The 14544-nt window shown below is 51.6% G+C and overlaps 1 protein-coding gene across 6 annotated transcripts in view; it reads right to left on the reverse strand.

Annotated features, from left to right (window-relative positions):
* The window catches only part of INSR (insulin receptor), a 139355-nt gene that overhangs the window by 106619 nt on the left and 18192 nt on the right, over nt 1–14544 (reverse strand). For all 6 annotated transcript variants that reach the window (XM_017337975.4, XM_017337974.4, XM_008249177.5 and 3 more), the window contains exon 2: nt 10917–11468. In XM_017337975.4, coding sequence (XP_017193464.3) covers nt 10917–11468 — 552 coding nt within the window. The remainder of the gene's footprint in view (nt 1–10916; nt 11469–14544) is intronic.

Raw genomic sequence — 14544 nt, forward strand, 5'->3', positions numbered from 1 at the left:
CCACTTCCTATCCAGCTCCCTGCTAATGCACCTGGGAAAGCAGTATAACATTGCTCAAGTGATTGGGCCCCTGCACCCATGTGGGAGACCCAGATGAGGCTCCTGGCTTCTGGCTTCAACCAAATCCAGCCCTGCTGTTGTGGCCATTTGGGGCGTGAACCAGCAGATGGAAGAGATCTCCCTCCCTCCCTCCCTTCCTCCCTCCCTCCCTCCTTCTCTCTCTTTTTCCCTCTCCCTATCATTCTGCCTTTCAAAGAAATACAAATTTTTAAAGAGACATGAATAACAGCAACTAATAAAACAGAAAAATGGTAACAATATCGTTTCATTATTGTTAATAGCCCTTGCCTATATTCCCACTGAACAAGGGTATTTTTACTTCTTACTTGTTGATCTTGTTAATCAAAAATATGTAACGGGGCCAGCGCTATGGTGCAGTAGATTAATCCTCTGCCTACTTTGCTGGCAACCCACATTCGTGATGGTTCGAGTCTCGGCTGCTCCATTTCTGATCCAGCACTCTACTAGTGCACCTGGGAAAGCAGTGGAAGATGGTCCAAATCCTCAGGCCCCTGCACCCGCATGGAAGACGCAGAAGAAGCTCTTGGCCCCTGGCTTCGGATCAGCCCAACTCCAGCCATGTGGCCATCTGAGTGCACCAGTGGATGGAAGACTTCTCTCTCTGTCTCTTCCTCTCTTTGTCTATAACTTTGCCTCTCAAATAGATAAATAAAATATTTTTTAAAAAAGGCTGCTAGGGTCTCCCACATCCCATATCACTGTGCAGAGGAGCCAGGACATGAACCAGCCTGGGTTTGAGTCCTGGCTCGGTTCCTGACTCTGACTCCCTGCTAATGTACCTGGGAGGCAGGCAGCAGGTGATGGCTCACGTAATTAGGAGACCTGGACCAAGTTCCTGGCTCCTGCATTTGACCTGGCCCAATGCTGACCATGTGGGACTTTGGAAGTGAACCCATTGGTGGGAGACCTCTCTCTCCTGCTCTCTCTCTCTCTCTGCCATTCAAATAATAAATAAGTAAATAAAAATTTTTAGGAAGAAAAGTTGAAAGTATAATAACATTGCAAGAAATAGTGAGAAGAGTGAGAGAGAAAGGAGACAGGAAAGAGAAAGGGAGAGGGAGGGAGGAAGGAAAGGAGGGAGATAGAATAAACCATAATCACCTAACTTAAAAATTTATTTTCTGATACTTTTTTTCCTTGTTAATATGATATTAATACAAAAGAGAACAGAATCAATGTAGTTCATAGATACAATTCTAATATAATGATATTCTTCCCCTCTTTCTTCCCTTCTATCTCCTGCCTTCCTCCCTCTCTCCCTTTCTCCTTCCTTCCTTCCAATGGAGTTAACTTTTTTTTTGACAGGCAGAGTGGACAGTGAGAGAGAGACAGAGAGAAAGGTCTTCCTTTTGCCGTTGGTTCACCCTCCAATGGCCGCCGGGGCCGGCGCACTGCGGCCAGTGCACCGCACTGATCCAATGGCAGGAGCCAGGTGCTTCTCCTAGTCTCCCATGGGGTGCAGGGCCCAAGCACTTGGGCCATCCTCCGCTGCACTCCCGGGCCACAGCAGAGAGCTGGCCTGGAAGAGGAGCAACCGGGACAGAATCCAGTGCCCCAACCGGGACTAGAACCCGGTGTGCCAGCACCGCAAGGCGGAGGATTAGCCGCGGCACCGGCCTGGAGTTAACTTCTTAAGATCTTATTTATTTATTTGAGAGATATAGTTACAGAGAGAGAGAGAGGTCTTCCATCCGCTGGTCCACTCCCCAAATGGCTGCAACAGCCAGAGCTGTGCCTATCCAAAGCCCCTCTAGCAGCCTTTTCACAGATACATCAAAGGCTCACCCAAACCCACAGCCTTCCCACTCTTCTCCAAGAGAGACCTCTGCCCCTCGTCATTGCCACTGCACCCTCCTGGGACACCCTGCCCTCACTCTGCCTCTCAGCATCACTTGCCACTCCCACCTGGGACAATCTGGTCTCCTCCCACAAACACCAGTGGTGATTTGCCCTCAGTCCTCAGAAACGGGCTCCCTGGAATCCCTGTTCTTTCCTGCAGTGGGAGCCCTAAGTATCTGGGGTGGGCAGGCAGCAAAGCAGCTACACCACCGCTGGGACACCCACATCCCACATCAGAGCACCTGGGCTCAAGTCCGGGCTCCACTTCCTGCTACTGCACACCTTGGGAGGCAGCAGTGATGGCTCAGGTACCCGGGCCCCTGCCACCCACATGGGAGACCCAGACAGAATCCTTGGCTCCTGGCTTCAACCTGGCCCAGCCCTGATTATTGCAGCCATCTGGAAAGTAAACCAGTAGATGGAAGACCTCTCTCTCTCTCTCTCTCTCTCTCTCTCTCTCTCTCTCTGTGTGTGTGTGTGTGTGTGTGTATGCGCATGCCTGAGACTCTTTCAAACTAAAAAAAAAAAAAAAAAAAAAAAAATCTAGGGGCTGGGACTGTGGTGCAGTGGGTTAATGCCCTGGCCTGAAGCACCGGTATCTCACATGGACACCAGTTCGAGACTCAGCTGCTCCACTTCCCATCCAGCTCTCTGCTATGGCCTGGAAAAGCAGTAGAAGATGACCCAGGTCCTTGGGCCCCTACACCCATGTGGGAGACCCATTAGAAGCTTCTGGCTCCTGGCTTCAGAAAGGCACAGCTCCGGCCGTTGCAGCCATCTGGGGAGTGAACTAGCAGATGGAAGACCTCTCTCTCTCTCTCTTCCTCTCCTCTCTCTGTGTAACTCTGACTTTCAAATAAATAAATAAACCTTTAAAAAAATCTAAAAACAAAACAAACAAACAAGGGCAGAATCTTTCCATGTCATGCCTTCATCTCTCCCCTGGAATTTTAAAAAGATCTTCAACAAAACAGGATGCAACAGAGACGAATGGAAGATGCGCACGGCCCATCAGACTAGATACTCCTATCTCTGCCTGTGGTTTTGACTCCAGTCCTGGAGCTCATGCCTCAGTCTTTCCTGTTCTCTGCATGGACAGCAGTAACACAGCCACAGAGGAATTCAATTTATCAATATTCTGGGTGTTATCTGGAGAACATCACGTTTTCCAAACACGTCCATAACCGCCGGACGCAGTGACTCACCTGGAGGGGGTGGCTGGGCTCGCCTTGCCCTGGGTCATCCCTGCAGGCTGTGCTGCCTCACACAGCTTGATCGCTGCCCCCTCCTCACTCCCCAGCCTCACCCAAAGCTCCTGAGAGGCACGGATGGCACCAGAGGCCTTGCAACTCCTACCCTAGGTACCAACCAAAGGCAAAGGTGCCATAACAGCCTAAGGCTGAGCCACTCCCAACTTCCACGGCTGCCCCTTCCACTTCCATTCCTGAACGCCCACTCATCTCTATAAGGCACGCAGAGGAGAACACGGGCCAGCAATTTAAACATTTAATTATTTGAAAGGCAGAGGGACAAGACAGAGATAGGCAGACAGAGATGTACCATCCACTGGTTCACTCCCTAAATGCCTGCAACAGCAGGGGCTGGGCCAAGCTGAAGCCAGGAGCCGGGAGCTCCATCCTGGTGACAGGGACTCCAACACTGCTGCATCCCAGAGTGTGCGTGAATTAGCAAGGAGCTGGAAGCAGCAGCTGAGCTGGGATTCAAACTCAAGCATCCCAGCATGGAGCGTTGGCATCCCAAGCAGCCCCAAATATCTACCTCTGAAATGTGAGGTGTGGGACAGTGGGTTTAGCTGCCACTTGGACCGGCTGCATCCCATACCAGAGAGCTGGTTCAAGTCCTGGCTCATCTGCACTTCTGACCCAGCTTCCTGCTAATGTGCCTGGGAGGCAGCAGGTGATGGTCCAAGTACCTCAGGTCCTGTTGCCCTTATGGGAGACCTGGATGGAGTTCTTGGCTCCTGGATTTGGCTTGGACCAGCCCCAGCTGTTGTGGTCACTTGGGGAGTGAACCAGCAGATGGAAACTCACTCTCTCTTTCAACAAATAAGTTAATTTTTTTTAAAGATTTATTTGTTTGTTTGAAAGTCAGAGTTACAGAGAGAGGTGAGGCAGAGAGAGAAAGAGAGAGAGAGAGATCTTCCATCCACTGGTTCACTCCCCAGTTGGCCGCAACGGCTTGGGCCATCTTCTACTGCTTTCCCAGACCACAGCAGAGAGCTGCATCGGAAGTGGAGTAGCTGAGTCTTGAACCAGCGCCCACATGGCATGCTGGAGCTTCAGGCCAGGGAGTTAACCCACTGCACCACAGCGACAGCCCCCAAACAAGTAAGTTTTTAAAAAAAATTTTTTTCATTCTTATTTAGATTTTTCCCTCCAACATCTGAAAAGTAGGAAGAATATTCTTTCAGGCATCAGAAAGGCAATGGTCAACAGGCTGGATCTGGTCATGGGCCAGAGCTTGTTGACCCCTGGTCAAGGACCTCACACCAGATAAGCCTGAAGTACAATCACTTCCCAGCTCCATCTCCTGAAGCAAGGAAACACGTCACCGCCGGTAGACTCTGGGTCAGTTACCATGACAGGTGCCGGGGACTGAGTGAAGACCACAGCCCTCGCGTTCTGCAGAGCTTAGTCTGATGGGGGAGGCTGTCAATGTGTGATGGGTGAGAAGGATGAAAAAAGGGGGCAGCCAGAAGCTTGACAGGAGCAGATTCCCAGGGATTTCCTTCTCTCCATCCATCCATCCCTCCCTCCTTCCTTCTTTCTCTCTCTCTCTCCCTCTCTCCATCTACAGTCTTTGATCTTCATCACTTTCCCACCATGAGCACAGGAAAGCATGCAGTCAAGAGCTCAGATTCAGAACCAGAATCCCCAGTTTCAAGCCCCACCCCTACCACTTACTGGCAATGCTGGGCCTGGGGAGGGGCAGGCTGCTACACCTCACAGTGCCTGAGTGCTCCCCACTGTAAGACTTCTACAGGTGGGGGAGGGGGAGGCAGGGATTCGGTGCAGAGGTTGGGACACCCACATCCCATACTGGAGTCCCAAACTCCGCTCCTGATTTCAACTTCCTGCTAATACACCCTGGTAGGCAGCAGTGATGGTTCAAGAACTTGAGTCCTTGCCACCCATGTGAGAGACCAACATGGAGTTCCTGGCTCCTGGCTTCAGCCTGGCCCAGCCTTGGTCATTGGGATATTTGGAAAGTGAACCAGCAGGTGGGCATGTATTCACGCTGTGTCTCTCAAATTAAACAATTGATTAATTGATTGATTTTTCCTTATTTTTTCCTTTTTTTTTTTTTTTTTTTTTTTTTGACAGGCAGAGTGGACAGTGAGAGAGAAAGAGAGAAAGGTCTTCCTTTTGCCATTGGTTCACCCTCCAATGGCCGCCGCGGCCGGCACACCACGCTGATGCGAAGGCAGGAGCCAGGTGCTTCTCCTGGTCTCCCATGGGGTGCAGGCCCCAAGCACTTGGGCCATCCTCCACTGCACTCCCTGGCCACAGCAGAGAGCTGGCCTGGAAGAGGGGCAACCGGGACAGAACCCGGCGCCCTGACCGGGACTAGAACCCGGTGTGCCGGCGCCGCTAGGTGGAGGATTAGCCTATTGAGCCGCGGCGCCGGCCAATTGATTGATTTTTGTAAATGTTACAGTCATACATTTGGGTCCAGAGCAGCTAAAAATGTGGCAGCAGTTCAGAGTGTCCCCAGTGGATAGGCAAACATAGCATGGTCCATCCAAACAACAGAAAACCGCTCCACCTTTCAGAGGAAGCGAACTCAGACACAAAAGGACACAGCCTGTAGGACCCCACTCCCAGAAGGTTCCTGGAGCCCTCAGATGCACAGAGCCAGGAAGCAGGTGCCGGGGCAGGGGAGTGAGGGTTTTCTGGGGATGGAGAGCCAGTGTGGGGAGAGGAGGAAGTTCTGGTGAGGTCTGCACAGCCACAGGACCTGCTAACTACTGCTGAGCTGTGCACGTAAACATGGTGGAGACAATCAATGCCACGTGCTGTATATGTCATCACAATCAAAGAAATGGAGCTGGTTGGGGCTGGGGCTGTGGTGTAGCAGGTAAAGCCGCTGCCTGCAATGCCGGTATCCCATATGGGCGCCAGTTCAAGTCCCAGCTGCTCCACTTCCAATCCAGCTCTCTGCTATGGCCTGGGAAAGCAGTAGAAGGTGGCCCAAGTGCTTGGGCCCCTGTACATGTGTGGGAGACCTGAAAGAAGCTCCTGGCTCCTGGCTTTGGACTGGCATAGTGTAGCTCCAGCTGTTGTGGCCAATTGGGGAGTAAACCAGCAGATGGAAGTCTCTCTCTCTCTCTCTCTCTCTCTCTCTCTCTCTCTCTCTCTCTGCCTCTCCTTCTCTCTCTATTTAACTCTGACATTCAAATAAATAAATACATCTTTTAAAAAGAAAAAGAAATGGAGTGGGGGCAGAGACCAGCGATCCTTGGACGGGGCCAGCCTCCAAGCAACAGTCTTTCTTCACGTCGTGCCAGGACCCCAGGGATGCCCCCACCCCCACCCCGCACTGGATGGGAGCTGAGATGGATGCCAGATCCCGGAACCCAGCACCCTGGCAGGTGTCAATATCACGGTCCCCCCTGTGACAAAACCCGTGCTGGAAAAACCAGCCTTGGCTCAAAAACAAAAGGGCTTTTTTTCTGTTTGTTTTTTAAAGCTGCTGAAAACATGAGCGAGCAGAAGACTCAACTAGAGATAATGCCATTCTGGATGTTTTGACTGAAACAGAGACAGAAAGGAATCCACAGAGGAATGCCTTAAATTACATCTCAGGATGCTTGAGTCGGGAGCGCTTAAACCCAGCACCTAAATTTGGAGAACTCAACACTGGAATAAAATAAAGGGCTGGCTCTTGCCTCTGATGGCCCAGCTGGAAGAGGCTCCCCCGTTTCTGCCCAGAGTGGAGCCCCCAAATGAAAATGTGCCTTTTCTGTGTGTGTCTCCCATGGACTTGGCCCAAACTCCAGGGCTTTTTGTTTTGCATTTTGGGGGGTTAAAAAAAAAAGTTTTGAGAAACAGAAGGACAGGCCGGCGCCGCCGGCTCAACAGGCTAATCCTCCACCTAGCGGCGCCAGCACACCGGGTTCTAGTCCCGGTCGGGGCGCCAGATTCTGTCCCGGTTGCCCCTCTTCCAGGCCAGCTCTCTGCTGTGGCCGGGGAGTGCAGTGGAGGATGGCCCAAGTGCTTGGGCCCTGCACCCCATGGGAGACCAGGAGAAGCACTTGGCTCCTGCCTTCAGATCAGCGCAGTGTGCCGGCCGCGGCGGCCATTGGAGGGTGAACCAATGGCAAAAAGAAGACCTTTCTCTCTGTCTCTCTCTCTCACTGTCCACTCTGCCTGTCAAAAAAAAAAAAAAAAGAAAAGAAAAGAAAGAAAGAAACAGAAGGACAGAGAGAGACAAACAGACAGGGCTCCCATTCTCTGGGTCACCCCCCAGACACACACAGCAAGCTGTGGCCAAAGCTGGAAGCCTGGATCACAATCCAGGTCTCCCATGTGGGCAGCAGAGACCCAGGTCCTTGAGCCATCATGGCTGCCCCCCCCCCAGGGTGCACATCAGCAGGAAGCCAGCGCCAGGCACTCTGAGGTGAGATGCAGGCATCTGAACACCCACACCCTGAGCTCTTTACCAGCTGTGTGGCCTTGGGCAAGTGTTGCCCTCTCCCAATTCACCAAGCCCACCACCCCCCACACAGAAATTCCCTCCCTTGTCTACAAAATCCCAAACCCACCATGGTGCCTCCATGTTTGCCAATCTTGGCCCCAGTGATGACCCTTGACGAGGGTCCCATCTTCTTTAACGGCCCCACCTCCGTTCCCCCTCCTCAACTAGTCCCCCCTCCCCCCAGGAAAAAGCCCCAAAGCACCAGAGAGGGGCAGTTTTCTGCAGTGACACTGAGGCCCCAGCCCATTGTGAGGGGGAGAGGAACTTGATCTGAATCTCTCACACTGCATGAGTGGATCCCAAATGCTCATGACAAGTGATTTTTTTAAAATGATAATAACTGGGGCTGTTGCTGTGGTACAATGGGTTAAGCCACTGCCTGCCATGCTGGCATCCCGTATGAGCATCAGTTCGAGTCCCAGCTGCTCCACTTCCCATCCAGCTCCCTGCTAATGCACCTGGGAAAGCAGCAGAAGATGGCCCAAGTGCTTGGGCCCCTGCACCTATGTGGGAGACCAGCAGATGGAGATCCTGGCTCCTGGCCTCAACCGTTGCAGCTATCTGGGGAGTGAACCAGTAGACAGATCTCTCTATCTCTCTCTTCCTCTCTTTTTTTTTTTTTTTTTTTTTTTACAGGCAGAGTGGACAGTGAGAGAGAGAGACAGAGAGAAGGTCTTCCTTTTGCCATTGGTTCACCCTCCAATGGCCGCCATGGCCGGTGTGCTGCGGCCAGCGCACCGCGCTGATCCGAAGCCAGGAGCCAGGTACTTCTCCTGGTCTCCCATGTGGTGAAGGGCCCAAGCACTTGGGCCATCCTCCACTGCACTCCCGGGCCACAGCAGAGAGCTGGCATGGAAGAGGGGCAACCGGGACAGAATCCGGCGCCCCGACCGGGACTAGAACCTGGTGTGCTGGTGCCTAGTGAGCCGCGGTGCCAGCCATATCTCTCTCTTCCTTTCTCTGTAACTCTGCCTTTCAAATAAATAAATCTTTAGTTAAAAATTAATAATAATTCTAATTAAAATAAAGACTTTCTAAGCAGAAAGGACAGAAGAGACTCGTGCAAAAACCCGCCTCTGAGCCCCCTTGTATTCTCAGCTTCTCCAGCAACACACACTCAGGTCATTCTCAGCTCCAAACAAACAGCTCTGAATGCGCAATGTGCAAAGCGTTAACGGGTGAAAACTGCACACAGGTGAATTTTCCAAACGCCACGGAGGCACCCCAGGCACACACTACATACAAAGTCTAGGAGCAGCACGAGAAACCCAAATGAGAAAAACCCAGCCTAAAAGGTTCAAAGAAACAGGGACAGCAGCTGGCGCTGTCCTGACTCCCAGTCAACTCTGGAGGTTTTCCAGGCAGCACTCCGTGCGGGCCAGCGCCTTCTCTCCCGTCCATGGGCTCCTTATTCCAGCAATGCCCTGGCAGGAGCCTCTCACCTAGAACCTTCAGCCAGGAAAGCAGCCCTGCTGGGAGGGAAAGCTCCAGCCCCGAATCATTGACCCTGCTCTCAGCCAACAACAGGAACGCCCACTACGAGGAGACATGCCCCCATCCATCGGACATCTCGTCCATGGACATCTCGCCTTGCTCCTCCGCAGCTGTCTTTATCCAAATATCTTGTGCAAGCAAGATAACTTCCACAATCCGATAAGAAACTGCTCATTTTTTAAAAACCAAATTCACACGCTTCCCCTTCTACACTTCTCCCAAGCAAGAGGAACATAAGAGCGGTCACCCTTGGGCACAGGAGGTGCCAAGCATAGGCCCTCAGGCCAAACCAGCCCACGATTTGTTTTTATCAATAAAGCTTTATCAAAACACAGCCACACCCGCCTATCTGCGCAGGCCTGTGGATGCAGGCTATAATGGCAGAGTTGAATCCACCTGTTCCCTCCTTATCCAAGGTTTCATATTTTTGGGTTTCACTCACCCATAGTCAATAACAGTCTGAAACATAAAATGGAAAACTCCAGAAATAAACTATCCATATGATTTTAAATTGCCTTCTGAGCAAGCGTGAAGAATTCTTGCACCACCGAATGAGACATGAACCACCTCTTTGTCTGGCATAGCCACATGGTATATGCTACCCTCCCATTACACAATGAGCAGCCATCTTGCTTTCTCGATCCACTGCATGGTGTGTCATGGTGCTCTGGATTCAAATCACCCTTATTTCACTTCATAAGGACCCCAAATGTGGAGTCATGATGCTGGCAACTTTACTAGACTATATTGTTATAAGTGTTCTATTTTATGACTGTTTTTGTTCATCTGTGCCTAATTTATAAGCGAAGTTTTAACACGGGGATGCATAGGAAAGAACATAGTATATACAGGGATTAGGACTAACCATGGTCTCAGACACCTCCTGGGATCATAAATGCATCCTCTGGGGCCGGTGCTGTGGTGCAGCAGGTTAAGCCGCCATGGGCAAGGTCAAGCATCCCATACAGGCGCCAGTTCGAGTCCCAACTGCTCTGCTTCCAATCCAGCTCCCTGCTGATGCACCTTGGGAAAGCAGTAGGTGACACCCACATGGGAAACCTGGATGGTGTCCCTGGCTCCTGGTTTTGGCCTTGTCCAGCCCTGGCTATGGTGGGCATTTAGGGAACAAACCAGAGGATAAAAGATCTGTTTCTCTCTCCACCTCTGAGTGTCACTCTGCTTTTCAAATAACTACATAAATCTTAAAGAACGCATCTCTGGCAGGCGCCATGGCTCACTTGGCTAATCCTCTGCCTACGGTGCCGGCATCCCAGGTTCTAGTCCCAGTTGGGGTGCCAGGTACTAGTCCCAGTTGCTCCTCTTCTAATCCAGCTCTCTGCTGTGGCCCAGAAGGGCAGTGGAGGAAGGCCCAAGTGCTTGGGTCCCTGCACCCACATGCGAGACTGGGAGGAAGTACCTGGCTCCTGGCTTCGGATCAGCGTAGCACCGGCCGTGGCGGCCATTAGGGGAGTGAACCAAAGGAAGGAAGACCTTTCTCTCTGTCTGTCTCTCACTGTCTATAACTCTCTCTCTGTGTCTCTCTCTGTATAACTCTGCCTGGAAAAAAAAAAAAACGCATCTCTGTGGGATAGCAGGAGATGACCCAATCATGACAGAGACCAGGTGACCTGCAGTCTAAAGCACTCACCACCCAAGCCCTGGCAAAAAGCCTCTGCCACCCCCTTGCCACAGGTGGCTGCTCTCAGGCCCCTACCCGGCGTCCAAGCCTTAAGAACGAGGCACCGGGAACCCACAAGGCCCCCACCCCTGCCCCCGCCATGTACCTTTCTGGCAGTGGCTGTGAGTCCAGCACCGCTCGACAAACTGCCCATTGATGACAGTGGCAGGACAGTTGGTCTTGCCCTTTGCGGTGCCTGGACAGATGTCCCCGCACTCCTCGTTGTCGTCCTTGTTCAGCACAATGTAGTTGTCCTCCACTGAGTCCAGGATCCGGGACCAGTCTATGGTGGCCAAGTAGCAGAGTTCATTGTTCTTCTCGATGCGCACGGAGCCCCGGGTGATGTTCATGAGGCTGTGTAGCCCAACCTCCTTCAGGTGCACCATCTCGAAGATGACCAGCGCATAGTTGAAGAACAGCCTGGAGCCCCGGATGACCGTGAGGTTGGGGAACAGGTCCTTGAGGCTCTCCAGCCCGTAGACCCGGAACAGCAGCAGGTAGTCGGTGATCATGATGAGCTTGGGGAAGCTGAGGTCCCGGAAGTCCTCAGGCCTCGTCTTGAACATCAGGAGGATCTGCAGGTGGCCCTCGATGACAGAGCAGTTCTCCAGCTCATGCAGTCTGGTGAGGTTGTTCCGGATATCCATGCCGGGACACACTGCAGGGCGAAAGACAGGCAGAGGACGGGTGAGCAGGAGGGCCCTGGGTGGGGGACACGGGTCAGGGGTTGCTTCCAAGTCTGGCCCATTGTGGGGAGTGCTGCCACCCACATGGGCGGGCAGACAAAGTTTGCACTCAACTCCATCTCCTGAGGCCGTATTCCCAGTTCTGGGATGACAGCTGTATTATTAGCCATTAAGAATCACCAGCCGTAAGACTTTTCCCTTCTCCACATCCTTGACAGCACTTGATGTATCCTGTTCTTTGGATAATAGCCATCAACCTAAATATTCAACCACAGGGCTAATCGTTCAGCCTAAGAGGAAGATAGGACGCCCTTGTCTGGTATCAGAGGACCTAACTCTGGCTGCTGACTGCAGCTCCCTGCTAATGCAGATCCTGAAGGCAGCAGTGATGGCTCAAGTAATGGGGTTCCTGCCACCACTGTGGGAGACCTGGACAGACAGAGTCCCAGCCCTCAGCTTCAGCCCCAGTCCACTCCTGGCCATTGTGGGCATCTGGGGAATGAACCCATGGATGGGAACACTCTCTCTCTCTCTCTCTCTCTTCCTCCCTCCTTCAAATTAATTAATTAAATTTCCAGAAATGATGAATGGGTGAATTATGTGATACAAATATACAGTGAAATACTATTTGATTGTTAAAAAGGATGAAATGCTATCACCTGCCACAGCATCAATAGTTCTGGAAGGCACTATGCTAAGTGAGATAAGCTACACACAGACAGGCAAATGCTGCACGGTCTCAAAAAAGCCGGAAGTTGGCCGGCGCCGCGGCTCACTAGGCTAATCCTCCACCTTGCTGCGCCGGCACACCACACTGGGTTCTAGTCCCGGTCGGGGCGCCAGATTCTGTCCCGTTTGCCCCTCTTCCAGTCCAGCTCTCTGCTGTGGCCAGGGAGTGCAGTGGAGGATGGCCCAAGTGCCTGGGCCCTGCACCCCATGGCAGACCAGGAGAAGTACCTGGCTCCTGCCATTGGATCAGCGTGGTGCGCCAGCCACAGCACGCCAGCCGCAGCGGCCATTGGAGGGTGAACCAACGGCAAAGGAAGACCTTTCTCTCTGTCTCTCTCTCTCACTGTCCACTCTGCCTGTCAAAAAAAAAAAAAAAGCTGGAAGTAGAGAGTAGAATGGCCACCAGAGGCTGGGTTGGGGGACAGGAGGAAAGCGTAGGGAGGGACTCGTCAATGGGCGTGGAGTCACAAGCAGATCAGAGTGGGCATTTGGCCTCGCAGTGAAGACCCTGCTGGGATGCCTGCAAACCACATGGGAGCGCCTGGGTTCCAGTCCCAGCTCCATGCCTGACTCCAGCTTCCTGCTACTGTGCACCCGGGGAGGTGGCAGCGATGGCTCAAATGCTTGAGTCCCTGCACCCACGAGGAAGACCCAGATGGAGCTCAGGTCCCTACCTGCTGCAGCCATTTGGGACATGAACCAAATGGCCATAACTCTGCCTTTCAAATAAATAATCTTCTTTTTAATGTGACAACTACGCATATGAGGGTTCTCCACAATATATATCATGAAAAAACATGCATGGATTTCATTTTTTCATTGTTATTGCTCTGGAATAATCTTTTCTCATGTATGCCCACTTGAGAGGCAGACAGAGACATACACAGATCTCCCATCTGCTGGGACACGCCCCAGACACCTACCATGACTTGGGGGAGAACCACACTGGGAGCCAGGAGCTCCATCCGCTGCCTCCCAGGGTGTGCATGAACAGGAAGCTGGAGCCAGGAGCCAGAGCCAGGAATCAAACCCAGGCACTCTGATGTGGAACATGGGCATCTTAACCACTACACCTAACTACTGCCCATAAACTTCTCTTTTAATTCCATTTCCCACAACTTTTACAAGTACCCTCACACTTCTAAACCCAGCCCATCATCCTTCAAGATCCAGTTCAAACGCAACCACCTCCAGGTAGCCTTCTCTGATTTCCTTTCTTCTATATACCTGTATTGTATTTTAAGATTTATTTATTTGAAAGGCATAATGATAAAGAGAGAGAGAGAGAGAGAGCGAGCTTCAATCTGCTGGTTCACTCCCCAAATGGTCCCAACAGGCAGGACTAGATCAGGCTAAAGCCAGGAGCCAGGAGCTCCATCCAGGTCTCCCACATGGATGGCAGGGGCCCAAGCACTCAGGCCATCTTCCATGGCTTTCTCAGGTGCATTAACAGGGAGCTGGATCAAAAGCAGAGCAGCCAGGACTCGAACCAGTGCTCCTATGGGATGCTGGTGTCACAAGCAGCAGCTTAACCCACCGCACCACAGCACCACCCACCCTTGTGTTCCTGACACTCTTCATGAGACTCACTTTAGACAGTTTCTCCCTGCTCGCTCTCTCACACACACACACACACACACGCATACACACACAACACATACATACACATGGACATGCATACACACAATACACATACACACACAACACTAAGCTCTTGGTCTCTGGGGCTCAGTCAGTAAACCCTGCTTATTTCACTCCAAAACCCCAAATCTTGGGATCTTTAAGGCACACAGATTGTTCTAAAGAAGGTTGGAAATTCTCTTGGGTGGGGCCAGCACTCTGGCATGGTGGGCACCAACATCCCATATGGCCACAGGTTCGTGTCCCGGCTGCTTCTCTTCTAATCCAGCTCACTGCTATGACCTGGGAGAGCAGTGAAAGATGGCTCAAGTCCTTGGGCCCCTGCACCCATGTGGGAGACCTGGAAGAAGCTCCAGGCTCCTGGCTTTGGATCAGCCCAGCTCCAGCCATTGTGGTCATTTGTGGGGTGAACCAGACCTCTCTCTCTGTCTCTAACTCTACCTCTCAAATAAATAAAATCTTTTTAAAAATTATCTTAAAGATCAACCTTGAGAATGACCCCCTAAATAAAGCACAAATTAAAAAAAAAAAAAAAGAAAAGAAAACGAAACAATTGTAGCAAACAAAGTGCTAATATTCTTGGATCACTTGCTACATGGAGTGGATTGGGCTGAATTAAAGGAAAACACACACACATAGACACACATACATACACACACACAAACATATACATACAGA

Source organism: Oryctolagus cuniculus, chromosome 16 (assembly GCF_051225735.1).
Source record: "Oryctolagus cuniculus isolate XC-2025 breed Fujian yellow rabbit chromosome 16, ASM5122573v1, whole genome shotgun sequence".
Lineage (NCBI taxonomy): Eukaryota > Metazoa > Chordata > Mammalia > Lagomorpha > Leporidae > Oryctolagus > Oryctolagus cuniculus.